The 18,303-nt window shown below is 40.1% G+C and overlaps 1 protein-coding gene and 1 long non-coding RNA gene across 5 annotated transcripts in view; one reads left to right on the forward strand and one right to left on the reverse strand.

Moving 5' to 3' along the window:
* LOC119848623 overlaps nt 1-13,446 on the forward strand; it is a 37,419-nt gene extending 23,973 nt beyond the window's left edge. Inside the window, exons 2-3 of the long non-coding RNA XR_005290294.2 lie at nt 11,476-11,584; nt 13,121-13,446. This is a non-coding gene — a long non-coding RNA (uncharacterized LOC119848623). The remainder of the gene's footprint in view (nt 1-11,475; nt 11,585-13,120) is intronic.
* Nucleotides 6,042-18,303, reverse strand: part of GFPT1 (glutamine--fructose-6-phosphate transaminase 1) — a 56,830-nt gene continuing 44,568 nt past the window's right edge. For all 4 annotated transcript variants that reach the window (XM_043503026.1, XM_038384654.2, XM_043503028.1 and 1 more), the window contains 8 exons: nt 17,863-17,960; nt 16,285-16,405; nt 13,441-13,598; nt 10,502-10,616; nt 9,984-10,111; nt 9,076-9,243; nt 8,259-8,420; nt 6,042-6,857 (listed from right to left, as the gene is read on the reverse strand). In XM_043503026.1, coding sequence (XP_043358961.1) covers nt 6,813-6,857; nt 8,259-8,420; nt 9,076-9,243; nt 9,984-10,111; nt 10,502-10,616; nt 13,441-13,598; nt 16,285-16,405; nt 17,863-17,960 — 995 coding nt within the window. In that variant the 3' untranslated portion in view covers nt 6,042-6,812. The remainder of the gene's footprint in view (nt 6,858-8,258; nt 8,421-9,075; nt 9,244-9,983; nt 10,112-10,501; nt 10,617-13,440; nt 13,599-16,284; nt 16,406-17,862; nt 17,961-18,303) is intronic.

Here is an 18,303-nt window from a genome sequence, read left to right on the forward strand (position 1 = left end):
TTAAACTGTTTACATCAGCATGTCGTAACCTGTGAGGGCTCTTTCATCTTGCATTTAAAAACAGCGTGGGTGAGGTTCTGTGCTCTGCAATGTGCAGAAGGTCAGACTAGATCAGTGGTTTTAAACATGTGGTCCGGGGATCCCCGGCCGTCTGCAGATTAAGCTTCCCAAAGGGACCCACACCTCACTTTGGAATTTTTTAGGGGTCTGCAAATGGAAAAAAGGTTGAAGCCCACTGGATTAGATGATCCTGATGGTCCCTTCTGGCCTTAGTGTCTAAAACTGAGTCTAAAACACCCCTTGTAGAAGGTACCATGCATGCCTTCCCCTTTTGTTATGCTGAAGTTACTACAGAATCTGATCATGCACCTAACATGACCAGATTGTCTCTGTTTTTAGAGAATCTTAGGGATCCAGATTTTACGACTTGTGGCAGTCTATGTAAAAATGCCAGCACCCAAGTTGAATGGAATATTAGAAAGCCAGGATGACAGGACTATCCATGGCCGATCTCAGCATCGAACACTCTTCACATGTATTTATCTCCACAATAGCCCTGTGGGGGAGGGATGTGCTATTATTCCCATTGTAGAGAGGGCAGAGCTCAGGCCCAAAGACACTGAGGATCCTAACTCTGTGACTTCAGTGGGAGTTAGTTGCCTAAATTTTTGGAGGATCTGGACTTCGGTGACTTGCCCAAGTCCTACCGAGAGCATGGCAGAGCGGGGGAGGGGAATCCAGGGCTCCTAAATCCCAGGATAGCGCTGACCACTAGCCCTTCAGGCTCCAGCAGTTGTTAGAGGTACAGTTTGTAACAGAGTAGGATAAATGAGGGGAGAATTGGAAACCCTCTGATTTAAGGTTTGGAATACTAGAAGTGAAGGTGGCAAGGAGTAGCATGCGGGGGGGACCAGTGGGCACCATTTTAGAAGTTGTAGATGAATAGGAAGGACAACTCCCACATACTCTTAACTTGCGGGTACTCAGGACAAATCAGGCTCCCGAAAGGGGTACAGTCGTCTGGAAAGGTCGAGAGCCACTGCTCTAGTATATAGCATGAGGGTGGCCTGCTCTTGGTTGTGGCTTCTAGATGTTGCAAAATCTATAATGCAAATTAACGAGAACTACTCCTACAAGTTAGTGACCTGGCAATGTTGCTAAGCTGGTGTTTGGGGGATTTGTCCATTTTAAATCCATGGAGTTGGGTTAGGAATGAATTTGGCTGAGAGTCAAAACAGCCACTTGGATCGTTGCTTGAGCATAAGTTTCATTTCTTTTGACAACTGTTAGTGCTTAAGGCCTATATTCACAGGCTAGTGTGTGCATCGCTGCCCTCCACTAGATGCAATCGGAACTACAGCTGCTGTAAGAGACTTTCCATTAGGCCAAGTGGCAGGACTGGAGGGTTTTTTTTTTTTTTTTTTTAAATCATGGTTACGGTGACCAGATAGCAAGTGTGAAAAATCGGGACGGGGGTGGGGGGGGGTAATAAGAGAGACCCAAAAATCGGGACCTCTGGTCACCCTAGTCATGGTGTGAAGCGTATTGGCAACCATGTTTTAGATTCCAAGGTTGGAAGGATTACCCAGTCTGACTGCTTGTATAACATAGGCCAGAGAAGTTCCTGAACATAATTCTTTGGATGTTCAAAACTGGAGTAGGTCTGACTCCATTCTTTAGAGCTCTGTCGCAAGATATCAGTGAGGCCAAGAGCGTGGTAGGATTCAATCAGCGTCAGTCACTTCTGGGGAGGGCCTGGGGCATATTTTGCTGCTGTATTTACAAACTTTTACTGTTATGCCTCCTGGAATCAGTTCAGTTGCTGTGTACCTACAACTCGGGTTTTTAAATCCTATATTAAAATATGGATAACGAGCACAGTTAGATTGGAAGGGATAAAAATGCTCATGCATTGGGGCATGAATCTATGTCTAAGTGACATGGTTTAGGACAAGCCTGCCCCTTAGGAAAGCTTATTCTATAATAGTTCATTGTGGAGCTTGTTATATTTCCAACTGGGGCACTGAGTGCAGGGCCAGATGGATGACTCTTCTGATTAAGTATGGCAATTACTACATTCACGGAAGTTACAGATGCCAAGATAATTCCCATCATCCTGCTGCCCTAAGGGTGAAGCTGTATTCCTAAATCAGTAGTGGGAGTGTCAGATCTGCCATCATATAATGAATATTTGAATTCAGTTAAAACTTTAGAGAATAATGCTCCTTCTACGGATCGTTTTAGCAGTAGAAAATTTCACATGATGGATTTAACTAAAGATGACATCTCTCCACTTAATGTTGGGCACTTCATTTTATTCAAAGGGTGAGATACAAAACTCAAATTATAAAATACGACACACAAAATTAAAACATCTTCTGCAGACAGCATATAACAAGAAGCAAGCTACCGAATGGTCCCCATAAACCAACTCAGCTGGATATGTACATGCAAAGGAAAACAATGGTAATAGTTGCCACTTAAAATGTCTGTTTACACACAGTGAAGAAGGAAAGGAAACTAAGTTAGCTTTCAATTCAGATAGATACCAATGGCTTTCTGTCAGTTTTCTCCCACTGGGGAGGGATCCCATGTCTTGAGGTAAATGTCTATTGGGTACTTGCTTAGGGCCTAACCTTTGCCACAACTAAGCGGTCACAATCTGCTTTAGCGTGACTTACTCTGTTTGCAGACCCCTTCATCTTCCATGTTGTCTGCCTGTGCTCTGAAGGACTAGCAGGTGACTTCTGGAGGAGGGAAGAGCTGTACAACATCCCATACTAAAGGCATCACCAATCCCAGGGTATGTCTACACTACAGTCAGTTGTGACTGCAGCACATGTAGATATAACAGAACTAGCTTGAATACTGTTAACAGTGAAGCTGCAGGATGCAAGTCCTGGATGGGCTTGTATAGCCACAGCTTCATCACTATTGTTACTTGAACTAAATAGATCAATAGCTCAGGTATGTCCTAAGTCACACCACTGAGTGCAATACACACAAACACCTTTAGTCTCCCATTTGGCAGCATAGTAACCAGGCTTGACAAGACTTGCTTCTGGAACATAGTCATTGGGCTCTGTTTTTCAAACATTCCTGTGTTTTAAATGCAAGTTGAGTGAAGATTTTTAAAACCGACTTCTACCCCCACCCCTGTATTTGAATAGTCATTTTAAAAGTGTACCTCCACTTTTTTTTGCAATGAATTGCCTTTGAGCAAACCAAGCGTACTTCATTTAACACACCAGTGCCAGAAGCACATCAACATTATTTCTAGGTGGGGATTACAGTGGAATTTGTTAATCTTACCTTTGAAAAACTGTTCAAATGTTTTTAGGACAACCTCTTTATTGGCACATAATTTAAACTAGAATAGAGGCCAGGTTTGTTGCCTCTGGGTCTTTCTGTTCAGTAAAAGTTGAGGCCCAAAGAATATCCACACTTGCAGAGCTTTCCTTCTGAGCAAAGTACAGATCAGAGTAATTTAGTCCATAAATAGAGAGGGTGCTAGTTAAAACCATACCCTGGCAAAACCCATAGCGTACTAATCATGGGACACGCTGTAAGTGCCATTGTATTGGTAAATATGGCAAGATTTTAAACACACACGCTGTCTCCTCTTGCAGTCTTTTATGCAATACTCTAACAACGGGCAGCATGGATTAGCAGGATAGGGGAGACCGAATGGCTTAATGCAAGTTGACTCCTGGAACAGCTTTGAGTCCTGCTTAGCAAATACAACAGCACTTCCACAGGGAAGAGCAGAGTTCTTTGTCTGAAAAATTGTCTAGTTCTATATTTCAGTAAGTTAAAAACCACTCTGGATTTGTTAAATAATTGGTAGGAAACCTTCAATGTCTTCTCTTGAAATAGCAGCAGGAGTTATTGTTTAACTCTTTATGCACACAGACTAGGAGAAGAGTATACGCACTAAAACAAAAGTGAACATATGCTACATTCTTACTAAAAATTCTTTTCAGACAAGTTTAGGCAAACTGACTATCAGCCATATACTAACAGCAAGGGTGAGCCTATGCATTTGATTGATCTGAGGCTCAATTTTAAGGAGAGGGCTACTGAATTTTTTTAAATACATCAATCAGTTAGGAAGGAATTAATGTTACTGGCTCAGTAACCTAAACATTCATTTCAGAGAGCACAAGACATTCTAAAACTTCCAGGTAGCAGCAGGAGGATAAACTAGTTGGAGGGGGAGACAACACTGTTTCATCAAACTAGCGAGATAAGAAAATCCTGTATACACTGGCATGGCAATTGGCAAAAAAAAAAATGACATGCTTTAAGGATATCCTACCATAATCATTCAAAAAAAATTCTTCACAGTGAGCGTGTTCTATAACTTTCTTTTTAGGCATTGCAGTATCTGATACTCTAGTCACATACATTTCGATTTTAGCAGGCTGAGTTTTGGACCTTCATGTAGTTCCCTGGTTTAATCTCTTCCTCTGCAATTTTCCTTAGTAAGCAATTGAGCTCAATTTTGTAAAGTCTTTGGCACTGTCCATCCTATCAAACTAAATGAGTGACTGTGCAATTTTATAAATATTGCAAGGTAAAACAGCTTTGTAGAAACCATCAGACCTACAGCTCTTTAATTTAGTATCCCGTTTCTTTGGTCCTTTATATCAATGTAGCTATTTTCTTTTCATAAGTAGTAAGCACTTGATGACGTTCTCAATCGGATTTGTACCATGTAGCAATTCATATTTAAATATACCAGCAGAGAAGCAGCTGCCCTACTTCTAAAATAAAATCTCATCTGTACAAACCTAGACTAGCACTTCTAGCTCACCTTCCAAGTTAATTAGGGAAAAAGAGACCTCCAAATCCATTCCTCTCCCAGAAGTCGATGGGTACAACAGCATACTCAGAATGCTTCCCCCTTTAAGGGTCTCACTTACGTTGGAATCACTGCCAACAAGGACATAGGATCTTAACCTGCACATTCTCCCCTTGACTTCAGCCCTTCCAAGTTTAACGGCAGCTCCCTCCCTTTTAAAAATGAAACTAATCTTAACCTTCCTCCTGATGCGACTTGCCTCAGCTTATGTTAAACTGTCTTTAGCTAACATGTAGAGCTTGCCTATACCAAAAATGTTGCTTGTTTGTAAATCATTGTGGGGAAGTCTCAATTGTCAATTCAGGCTGAGGTGTCTAATGAAATTAGCATCTATTGTAATACTGTAGGAATTAAATTGCTATAATTACTACTTCGTTCCTAAATTCAAATTAATAGCTCAGCACAAATCATGGCCCCCATACAATGCATTAACAAGTGTACTCAAGTCTGTCATTTTAAAGAAAAATCAAACTCTTGCTAAGATAGTCCAACTAAGCAGGGAACAGACTTATGAATAAGATACAAAAATGCAGGAAGTCTAAATTCAGTTAATATCAATTTTAAGAATGGGAGATGGCATTGCTATAGCTACGGTCCTTTGAACCTGTATGAGCAACTGACTACAGTATACTCAGAGAGCCGTGTTCTTACCCTAGTGTTTGACAGGCCCTCTGGTAAAGCAGACTTCTACAAGGTCAAAATATTACATCTTGTGAAGAAGAAAATCCCTAAATATTGCGGAGTGACCTTCATGTTCCATTAATAAGCTACAGGCTTCACTTTGTCTTACAGTACTATGTTCTTTTATATGCCTTGCTTATAACTCTGGCTGTTTACTTCAAACCCACCAATGACATTCATCCTTTTGCAATACAAGACTTTTGCTGAAGTTCAAGCTACCTTTGCTATTTAATGTCTTCTGCTTTTAATCCAATGCAAGCTACTTAAAATATTGTTTTGCAGTCTTGGGAGTGAAGCTTTGTTCACTTTTCTGGTCTAATTCTCAAACCCAAACTATATATGCCGCGGAAACTATTTGCTGTCACTAGCACTAAGTAACAGCAATGAAAGCCATGCATTTGTTCCCTGCAACTCTCCTGACAAACAGTCAGTATCCTTGATAGACTGACATCTTTGTTAAGGGACACTGTCAAGTGTAGCAAGCCCCGACTAACTCTGTGCACATACAAGGATCCTGTTCTGAGAGCAAGTTTCTTGTACATGTTCCAAATCATACTTGCTAACCGCAGCAGTAAAATAAAGCCAGCACCTAAATTGGAATTCTCTATAGTGTTGCAATGGTCACGTAGGAGCAATAGATTTCTCCTTCTTCCCACGCAACAAGGGGATGATATTGTTTGCGAACATTGGGTCAGCTGCTGCTCTCATTTAGAATGAGCTCCAACAACTCTGGAGTTCTGTTGTCTAACAGCAGATTTTGGCCCACTGTCTCTGCAGGATTGTCAGTTGCTAGGCATTTGGCATAGACCAGATTCTTTCTGAGGCTAATTTTCGGCATGCTAACCAAATTACATAAAGGGAAATCCAGTGATTGATCAATCTCTCCTTAAATCTTTTTATGTAAACAGGGCACAATCTCTTCTAAACCATCGTGTCTGTATGCTCATTTATAGCCTGTTACAGCTCTAATTTCCATGTCAGTTGGTGGCACCTACCTTCACTAGCTGAGGCACATGCAATTGACTAAAGTATCTGCATAGATCAGGGAGGTTCATTTATACCTAACTTATCTCACCTCTTTACCAAGTCTCCTAGTGAGCACCTTTCAACAAAACAAAGCTAATGACAGGGCATATGGAATCAATTTGACAATCACTAATGTAACAATTATGGTGATTTGATCTAGGGGACTTTAAAATCAAGGTATTTTGGTACCCCAAAAGTCTCTTCATTTACTTCCCCATACCCCTAAGATTCAGATGCGCTTTTACTCTACAGTTACAGATTTGGCCAGATTTCTCGGGAAATCAACCTGTAAAAAGAAAAAAAAAAAATGCATTTTTTGTGAGCAAGACCACGCATCACTATTTTACACTTCATGAAAGACTATATTAAATTTACTGGCATCTGTTAAAAGGCTTTTGTCCAAACAAGCAAACAACATGTCATGAAAAAAAATCATATTAGTTACAATTTGCAAAACTGCTCTTGCTAGGCCTCTCCTGCACCAGCTCAAAATATTAGTGTTGTAAAACTAAGGCGTAAAGGTAGGAGTCGGTCACAGATACATAGTCTTCCTTTTAAAGAAGGGAGAAGACACAAGTTACTGCAGGGAACTATTCAGTCTCCCTTAATTTTAGCATGAAAAGGTAATCAATGTAACCACAACCCCCTGTACTGAATGTTGACATGCGTAACTAAATGTACTACGCAAGTCCATGCAAGTTCATTAACTCTTACAAAGTCTGAGAACTTGCAGCTCTAAAAAAAGTCACATTTTGTGGCACCCTAGAGACTAACAAGTTTATTAGAGCATAAGCTTTCCTGGGCTACAGCCCACTTCATTGGATGGAACATATACACACATACAGAGAATGTGGAAGTTGCCCTACCAACTGTAAGAGGCTAACTAATTTGTGGCTGTTTCAGTTTGAAAAACTATTTCTCAAACATTCTTTATTAGGGTTTGCTAGTAGGAAATAGACCACTCTCCTTTTGTTAAGAGCTCTGGAAATAGTTCGGCCAAGAGAATTGTTGTAAATAAATCCGAATACAGGAAACTTCTCTGGGCCCGGATCTAGCTCAAGTGACAATTAAGCTTAATTTTCTGCACCCCCGGGGGGCGGGGAGGGTGTTGTCTACACAAGACTTTTTGTGGCAAGCCAGGACGTAAATCGACAGTGCTCTAGCCTGCCACACGTTAAGTAGCCGTGTGGACCCTGCTATAATGTGCTGAGGTTCCCTAGTGCACTCTGCAGTTTTACAGCCTGGCTCCCCGTGCACAAGGTCTCTGTATAGACATGCCCCGAGATGGGAGAAAAGCAGAGGGACAGACAGTGTTCTGCAAAAACGACAGCAGTGAGTGCGATCAAGCTCATGAGTGAAGCATACTGCATTCGCCAAATGTTCTTGCACAAGCATTGTAGCAATATCTAAACCATAGTTGTTTTTTTTTTTTTTTTTTTTTCCCCGAACAAGGGACGGATGATTTAACTTCCAGCAGCAGTGTGTGAAGAGGTTTATGTTCAGGGAACAAGTCTTATCTGCCATAACTGTTTCCCCACTGACTTAAGCATGAAAACCCTATTAGATTAAAGGTGCTAGTAAGTTCAAAGAACTGTATTGGGTTCTGTTCAGTATAATAGATCTACTGTAAGTCCTTTTGGAGAGTATATAGACGAAGGAAGGTATTTAAAGGTAGTATAGTACTTACATCATATCCTCTGAGAACTGCAAGATGGAAAGCCAGAAGCTGTAAAGGGATGACACTCAGGATTCCCTGCAGACAGTCCACAGAATGAGGAACTTTGATTGTCCTCTTATTATTATTTATTGTCTCTGTGTCTTCCTTATCACAAATCACTACCGGTCGCCCCTGGAAGAGTCAACAAGTAACAGGCAGAGTCAGATATGCAATGCTCCAGAAAGGTGGTCTGATAGGGCTGCTTCTGTTGAAATCCCTGGCAAAACTCCCACTGATCTCAAGAAGGGCAGGAACCTTTCACTTAAAAATAATCTAGAATAGCAATAGTACTTTAAAAAGCAATATATGGCAAATGTAAAAAAAAAAACCTTTAAGCCTAACCTGCATTTTCCTTCATTACTTAGATGATTCTCTCTATGTGGAAGTTCTATTTCGTTTTAAAAAATTGCAGCCGTCTTCACAAAAGATGATGCATTATCTTGTTTTGGAATTTCAAAATAAATCTCTTTAAGCCATACTCTAGACTATATTATCTTTAGGTATCTTGTAGAAACTGACACTTGAAAGCCCCAACAGACTATTTACTTCAGAGTGCAATTTTTAGGCAGTAATTCTAACTGGCCTGAGACTACTGAACAGTCATTAGATGGTAATAAAGCTGGACTTGAACTTGCATTCTAAAATCCCACAAAGGAACCGTAAAACTGCTTACAGTAGATCTAGCGATCCAAATCTTAACATTTCTTGAGCTTTTTAGCGATAAAGGCAACCATTTAAACTTCTCGATTTAGGATGATACCATTCACCTCCATCTCCAATTACTCACCTGCCGTGCTATAACCTGTTGGAGAGCATTCTGGCACTTAGCATAGGTATGGTCTCTCATGATGATCATGATAACAGGCATCAATTTGTCTACCAGGGCGAGGGGACCGTGCTTCAGCTCACCAGCCATTATGCCTTCGGAGTGCATGTATGTGATCTCTTTTATTTTCTAGAGAGGAAGGAGGATAGCCCTGTTAATCAAGCTACCGTCTGGCCCTTGTTCAGAACACGTATAGGGACGTGTTTCTTCCTATGATGATGCATAAACTAGCTCTGTAGTTAATCACCCTTCCCCTGGAACGTGGAGGTAGTTTATTTGTGAACTCGTGCAGGCTGAAATCTGTGTCAAGTGGCTCAGAGGCCCTCAGCCCTCCTGGGTTCGATCGATATCCACACCCGCCCATGTCACTAGGTCAGTGTCTCTCTTTAAACTCTATCTGTAAAACGGATAATACCGACCTTCCTTCCCAAGAGCACTAAGGCTTAAAGTTTGTATTATGGCTTGAAAAGATCACCCTTACTCTGTGTGAGAAGAGGGAATATTAAGTGTCAATAGTAGCAGCATGTAACTCCTGCTGAAGACACGACACAGGGCCAGATCTTCAATGGACATTGTAGGGTGTGCTAGTCAGTTTTGAAAATCTGGCCCCAATTACATGGGTACTGAGCACTCTTGGAAAAACAACCCCTCAATCATTTAAAAGGAACTCAGCCAATGGCATAGCTTTAGTGCAGTAACATCATGACTGAAAAAGTAAAAGTCCTTCCAGCATTAATGGAGGGCAATGAGGGTTAATAATGTCAAGAGGGTACCCATGTTTAAAGCTTGTAACTTGGATCTGAGGATTGTAAGTGCTAGTGGGTGTGCATTTATCATCCAGATCTACCAAAGGCAGTTTGACTCCTTACCAAAGCTCCCTCCAGACATGTAGCGTAGTGATAGCCACGTCCCATAATCAAGACAGACTTCTGATGGTAAAGCTCTGTGGCCAGTTTCTGGATCTCATCATCCATGCTCAGCACTTCTTTAATCAAGTCTATTAATTAGGAAGAGGCAAAGGGTTAATCCAAAATACAACACTGAAGTGACAGACACACACATTTACTCAGTACCAGGAGCAAACAAACACGTTTGCCTTCCTTCAATATTAACTGCAACTTTACAGAGGTGATATATTGAGCTTGATTTTTTTCCCCTGCACCAAAGCCCCTTTACACTGTTCTGCCGATGGATGCTTCTGAATGAGAATCAGGTCCAAAGTTCACGCTGAAATGTGGATATACCAGCTGTCTTCATCTTGCCCTGATGCCCTATTTTTCAGTGGGGCTTAAATGCTGCATAGATCTTGTGCTGGCCCTCTACCAAGAGATGACTTTCATTCAGCAGCAAGAGTGTAAATGCAATTTTAAGAAAAGATGCTTCATACCTGGTAGGACCTTTAGACCTCGCATGATTTCTTTGCGTCTTTCTTGCATAGAAATCCTATCATCACACATCATGAGGGCAAACATCACCAGAGAAACAAACTGGCTAGTGTAGGCCTAAAGAGGAGAGAGATAAATGCCATCATGTTTAGAAGCATGATTGACTCTGATTGTGAGGATTAGGAATTTTTGCCTAAAAATTTTTTACCTGAGAGTTTAATCACTATATTTCAATCCAAAGAATTTGATTAAACATTTCCCCTAGCCTGGCTTTTATAGATATGAGTGAACAATCTCATCTTGCAATTTTTAACTGACTTCTCTTCTTTAGGTTTTTTTTTTTTTTTTTTTATAAGGACTGCTCAACTACAAGCATCATAAGGTAAATATTTAACTGCACAGCATGAGCCAGGGAAATGCAGATTGAGCTTTTACATCTTTCCTAAACTGTGTAATAAAGTAAAACCCACATTTTACAAATAGTCAGATGGATAACTTGCATTTCTGGCTGCAAAGCAAGCCAGGAATTAAAACTATGTGCACTTTCACTAACAAGTGAACTCATAGGTTGCAGCTAAATTTTCAAATGTACATAATTATCCCTAAACAAGCTTCTGCTTCAATAGCGTAGTAGTTTTTTTCATCTGTGAAATCCTTGAAAGAAAGGTGTAATATAACTGCCCCCCCCAAAAAAATAAATCAATAGGGTAGCCTGTGTTGACTTTTTGCTAGTCAGACGTTCTACTACTACATAGTTAAATACATTTCTTGATTCTGCTATCTAAAGTTCGTACAAAGAAAAATTTTATAACTATGCATCCAGCATCATGTATGGAAAACAAGTTTATCAATTAATTTGCTAAGTTTTATATATAAGACTCTACCACCATTGCACTTGGCAGCATACAGCTGAAGGTTAACGTTCTTCTGTATTAATTGGTACAGTTAACAGTGCTTGGATTTTTTCTATCACCAGCAAAGGTGGCCTTTTGGATTCTTATGTTGTCAAATTTGGATTTTCTGAGCAATGTCTTCTACTGCTGATCATTAGTTATCAGTCTACGTTGGAACTGCGGTACATACAGGTAAGTCTCAGCATCACTAGAGAGAAAATACGTTTTCAGTGACCTACAAATGGTACAGTTTTGGCAATGCGAAAACAGCCTCGGGACAAATAGTTCACAGGAGTTTTGGCAAGAGAGTCGTGAATTTTCCATGATCAAATTCCCCAGTGAACTGTTAAACTCAACCGTCATTTTTGGCTGAATTTATGTAGCAGATTGACATCATCTCTCTCCTAAACTTAACTAAATCAAAGCAGATTTCACAGAGCAGAAGTACTTTATCAAGCAAATGCAGCAAAGCAAGTATCTTACACTGTACCTTGGTCTATTATACCCCATAGTTAGTAGACAGAGATGCACTTTATTTAAAAAAAAAAAAATATAAAAAAGCTATTTACTAAAATGACTACTCTTTGTATGTCATTAAGTGAAGCTATTTCCTTTCATTGGAATAATTCAGACAATTAATCCTCTCTTTTTTGTGACCTGGAGCACCTGGGGCAAACTATGAGAGAAATGTTGGAAAATTTTGCCCTGACAAAAACCAGAAAAACTTTCAAAACATTTCTGCCAACCAGCTCTGGAAACTAACCTGAGAGAGCAGTTTGTGGAGTAAATAAGCCTGTTTCTCTTACTCAGCCCACGTGAAAGATTGGGCAGGTATTGTATGAGCATGAAGGTGATATACAAGCTATAACGGCCACAGAGAACAGGAAGAGTAGAGATGCAAGTGTCTACCAAGGGCTAAGACCACTGCCTTCAGTGTGAATTATGCAGCGACCTTCTCTTTCCTTGTAATATCACAGCATTTGGCTTTAATGGGAAGGGGCTGAACACATGGAGGTTAATGGGGGTTCTCAAATTTGGAACTTGTTATTTCACCACAGTCCCAGCATGGTATAATTTGATTTACATCTCTTGTTTCATGGAAGAGTCCCTGAAGAGGCAGCTAGGAAGTCTTAACTGCAGGAGGGATTAAAGGAAATACTAAGTGGATCACAGTATGATTTTAATGTTAACAGGACTAATTCTCCTTTCACTTCTACAAGTGTAACTCCATCAACTTGAATGATTACTACAGATTTATAGCAGAATCTGGATTGTACATGTGCCGAGAGCCACTAAATTAGCACATTTTAAACAAGCCTAAATAAAACTAGGGTTCCACTAACTTTTTCTATAAAAAATAGTCTCTTTAAATATGGACAGATTTGGAAGGAAAAGCAAGATGGTGGTTAGCCACCCACATAGTAACAAGGTGTTCCACTTTGTGTGTTAGCAGCATGATTTTCTCTCTCTTTCCTTCTGTTAAAACTCCCTTAAAAATGCATAGGTAGGCTGTACAATAGATATGTTCTTTTGGTTATGGGCAATGTAAAATCTTTGGCTGTGTATATAATCAGGATTTCCTGTTGTGTACAGAGCAATTTTAGCTCTTATTTTTAATTCCTTTGACTCGTGTACTAAGATTGAAACAGTTGAAAATAAAATGCTTGGTTTTAGAAACTAATATGCCTTATTGTTCTTTAAATAGCTTTTTTTTTTTTAAATCTACAGATCCTTGGATCAAAGAATGAATTTGCTTTGTTCCCTGACATAAAATATTAAGACTAAATTCCATCATAGCATTCTGTGGCTCCATGGAAGTCGGTAAAAGTTGAATAAGACTAAAACTACTACAAACACAACTGGGAGGTTTTTTTGTTTTTTTTTTGGAATATGCAGAAACTGGCTAATACATAAACTGCTAAAATCTCAAAATGTGAAGTACCATGCAGTCTAAGTATAGTTGAAGAGCTTCAGTTAGTTTGTTCAGTTAGAACAAAAAGCACAGTCCGCTATACTTCAAATGAATGTGAGAACTATCTGATATTCACCTTTGTGCTGGCCACACCAATCTCTGGTCCTGCGTTGATATGGACACCGCAGTCTGTCTCCCTGGATATGGAGCTGCCCACGGTATTAGTTATTCCTACAGTGAGGGCTCCCCTTTCCTTACAGTACCGAAGACCCATCAAAGTATCTGCTGTCTCGCCTGCAAAGATTAATTTACATAGTCACAATTTAAGTTCAGTTATAGGCAAGATCATTACAAGCACTGGAGGACACAAAGTCAAATAGGTCAGTGGAAGTTTCAGGATGACACTGTAGTTTGCAATATTTGGGTCTGAAGAAGATCAACAATTACCCTATGCTTGGAGTGCCATTAGTTTTTAGTGTAATGGAAAGTGTTCAGCAGGAATGGTAAATGTCTTGTAAGTTATAACGAAAATAGATCTCTTTTGCCTTGGTTATAAGTAATTCACCATGAGTAAAGAACACTATACTTCATCAAATTATTTTTTATATATATATATATATATATATATATATATATATATATATATATATAGTTGCATGTTAATTTGGCCCAAGTATAGTAACTATGCAATATCTTAACCATGTTAACAATTAGATGCAAAGGATAAATATCATACAGTTTAAAACACCCTGCTATGCACCAATTCAAAATTATCTACTACCAACAAACTCTAAAAACAAGATGAGGAGAGGGGCAGAGTTCGGCCCATCATATCGCACTTATTCCTAGTCATATTTGAATCCTTATAACCCCCCAAAGCCTCGAATATTCTTTATTACAAAGTTCTGCTGCAATCTGTCAAAACTACATTTTTGGTTGTTTCCTCCAGAAAGTTCCTCTCCCCTAAAATACATCGTTTTGTATCTACCGCCTGTAGAAAACTATGGGTCTGGCCTAAGGCAGGGGTATTCTGGTCTCACAATCTGGCCTGGGTCTGGCTTAAATGCCATGCAATTTTAACCCTTTTAAAAACAATATCTCAAAGGCCAAAAGGTGTGCACTATATGAAATGGGGCTGGCTCAATCGATTGTTTACATCAGAGGGGAAGAAGAGAGTCAGGGATTCTTTGGAGACAAAGTATGACAATTCTGCAGCTAGTTACAGCCTCTGAACAACTTGATTCAACTAAGGAGAAAATTGTATTGATGCTCCACTTCTGTTGCACACAGAGCTAAGCCCCGGAGACAATATTAGAAAGAAAAATTCCTTAATTTGGCCATGTCTTACTGGAATGTGTTAATAAATAATACCCCAAGGAGCATTCTCTCCAACTGTACCTGTACAGTATAAGTCATAGAAACATAGATACTAAGGTCAGAAGGGATCATTCTGATCATCTAGTCCGACCTCCTGCACAGCGCAGGCCACAGAATCTCACCCACCCGCTCCTACGAAAAACCTCACCTATGTCGGAGCTATTGAAGTCCTTAAATCATGGTTTAAAGACTTCAAGGAGCAGAGAAGCCTCCCTCAAGTCAACCATGCCCCATGCTACAGAGGAAGGCGAAAAAACCTCCAGGGCCTCTCCAATCTGCCCTGGAGGAAAATTCCTTCCCAACCCCAAATATGGCAATCAGCTAAACCCTGAGCATATGTCGCATCAAGAGGTAATAAAAATAAGGTTAAATCAGTAGATTCTACTTTTACTAATGATGTAGCAATATTCAGAAATCCTTGTCTGCATGCTATAATGCTTAGATCACCACCAGCGTGAAGCATTTTTAAAAAGCTAAATAACTATTTAGGGAGGGGTATTTGTGACCTCAACATTTACTTCGGTTTTCTAGCATCTGGAGATATTCAGCAGTGTTCTGCTCTCAAGAGACACAAAGAACAATGCAGATATCAGAGCAATCCTGTACATTTGGTTACATCCAAATTTCAAGGGGACGTGTGTGCCCGTAGTGCACTCACAAACAAGAACCAGGCTAGAAACAGATGGCATTGTTCCTGGAGAAAAACAGCAGCTACATGTGTATTCAAAACATGAGTGAAAGTTGGAATAGTCAAATGGGCTGACAGATTAAATTATCAGCACATACACCCAGGAAACACACTGCGGAAACACGTTAATCTTTACTACCAGAAAACCCCACTGACTGACTAAGAATTTATTAATATTTTAAATTGGCCACTGGTGGCTTTTTTATTTTGATAACACAATTTAATTTCACTGCCTTCTTTCCCCCTAGCATATAGTGATGGGAAAGAAGAAAAACAAAAACCAACCCACTATTTCTTTCCCAATATGCCTTTTCATATTAAAGTTCAAGATAACAGGACACCACAAAAGAGAATAATCACCTTGTTTTGTTGCAAGTGCCCTATAATATTATTCATCAGGTTTCAGTGTAATGTAGCCCACTAAGGAGACCATTTACTCTTTAGCCTAAGTGTATGTTTTAGCACATGCTCCATTCCATTGGGTGATTTATTATTTTATATATTCTTGTATAATTTCTGCATTAAATTATGCATTTCATTTCTCTCTCTGGACCTGATGGATTTCAAAAGCTATTAGATAAGGCCCCTATAGGTGTTTGTTTAAAGGAACAACAAGAAAACATTTAAAAAGGGGAAATGTGGCCGTGTTTAACCTGATATTCCACATTAGAGCAAGTTCTATTTTATTAGGCTGGGGAAAGTTCCCTCCAGAATTTTTGCCACATTTGCGACTGGACTAGACAAAACACACTAGTACATGTACAGTAGGAATCAATCCTGCACTGGTATGAAGATGGATGAGATGAGCCTTTCCATCTCTATGGGCCAATTTCTACAGTGGTGTACACCCCATGCAATCCGACAGCAGAATTTGGTCCTATGGATTTCTCCTTAGTAGTACAGGCGTGACCCTACCTGACTGGCTGATAAAAAAGCAGACGTCATCTCTGAAGACTGGAGTGTTTCTGTCCAAAAAGTCACTGGCTAGTTCAACCATAACAGGCAATTCAGTCAATTCTTCTAGCACTTGACGAGTCTGGCAAAATAGAGATGTCCGGAAGTTACAATGTGTTTAAACACATTGTAACAAAAGAAGCCTTCAAATGCCAAGCACTTGAAAATATTACAGTCAAAATACCATTATGCAGGTTAATGAAAATATAACAAGACTATTCACTAGACCAGTAATAAGAAAGGTTACTTATGACCTTGACACTGCAAAAAGATGTATGGGGCAGACCCACAAACTGGAGTAGAGAAAGTACTATTGACAAACACCCACAAAGCTGCTTATATCAAAAATTGTTTAAAAAGTCCAGTTAGTTTACAAAATCTGCTTGACTGCAACCTGCCTGAAGAGGACGTATAGACTCCAACCTGGGCGCTTATGCTCAAATAAATTTGTTAGTCTCTAAGGTGCCACAAGTCCTCCTTTTCTTTTTTGCGAATACAGACTAACACGGCTGCTACTCTGAAACCTGTCATTAGGAAATAACATTCCTGAAGCACTACTCAGTATGGGGGCAAAACTGAAAACCTATTTCAGCCCTTCTATAATTATTTGTATTACAGGAGGGCCTTGGGGCTTTAGCCATAGACCTGTACCCCACTGTGCTGTACAATACAGAAGACACAAACAGCCCCTTGGCATAGGGACCCTTACCCTGGATCATGAAACTAGCCAGATGAGCATCCATTTCATTTTCAGGTTCTCATGAACTAATTTAAGGCAGCTCAGTTTAAGTTTGATTTTTTTTTTAAATGTACCATCATCCTTAAAAAAATTAAATTCCTTAGCAAACGTATGGAGCCTCCTGCATCCTAGGCATAGGGGCTATCCTGCTGCCACCCAACTATGTTTGAATTAGAGCCGTACCTTTGGGCCCCGCAGTTATATCACGTCAGAGAAGCAGGGTTACACATGGTTTGAACTCGGCCCTGAATCTGCAGGTGTTTATGAAATGCTGTGGCATAAAGCAGAACCGCTGCATTGTGAATAGCTCCCTCTGATAATGTTCCAGCAAAGCCTGCACAGAGTCAGAGATTCCAAGACCTGATGGAACCAGGGTGATCATCTAGTCTGACCTCCTGTACAACACAAGCCATTGAACTTCCCCTAAACAAACCCTAGAACGTATATAAATGGCAAAGGAGCAAGTCAGATGTGCCCCTCGGGCAGCTTTTAACTTTCTGAAGCCTTGTCGCTATTATTACATTGTCCCTTTCCTTGCTAATTTTACCATATGATAAGAAGTTTTGTTTTCAGAAGTTTTCTATAGGACTAAAGAAAACTACTGGTAAAATTTTCATAAGCACTTAAGTTCAATTTTCAAAAGTGACTTAAGCACTCAGTCACAGGGACTTGGGCTCCTTAAAACACCACTGAAAATCTGGCCCCAGAGTATATATTTCTATAGTACAACTAACTCAATATACATAATACCAGCAGCTAATTCAGCCAAGGTTTGCAAGGAAATAGTGACAACCATTTACCGCAACTCCGGCGTGGTAACTTGTCCCACAAGCAATCAGGATTAAACGTCGACACCTCTGAATCTCCTTGATGTGATCCTTCAACCCGCCCAGATTCACTGTAACGGATGAAAAAGTAACAATGGCAAAGTCGCTCAAGATACACATAACACACTGATCTCCGGGGCCCCTCTGATGGCTCTGTATCATCTTAGGTTAAAAGAGCTGGAGTGTCTCAGTCCGTTTCTAGCAGAGAAGGTGCCCACATAGTAGAAGCCATCATATGGCTTTGTCAAGTTTGTCAAGCAGAGAGAATGAACTCTCCTGACATGGCTATAGAAGGCCCCTTCTACGTAACGGCACTTCCTCTTACATAGATATAGGACTTCCTTCTCTTAGGCCACACACATCTACTCTACTCCACTCCACCCCACCCCAAGTTTGGCAGGCGCTGGATTTAAA

This window comes from Dermochelys coriacea, chromosome 26, assembly GCF_009764565.3.
Source record: "Dermochelys coriacea isolate rDerCor1 chromosome 26, rDerCor1.pri.v4, whole genome shotgun sequence".
NCBI lineage: Eukaryota > Metazoa > Chordata > Testudines > Dermochelyidae > Dermochelys > Dermochelys coriacea.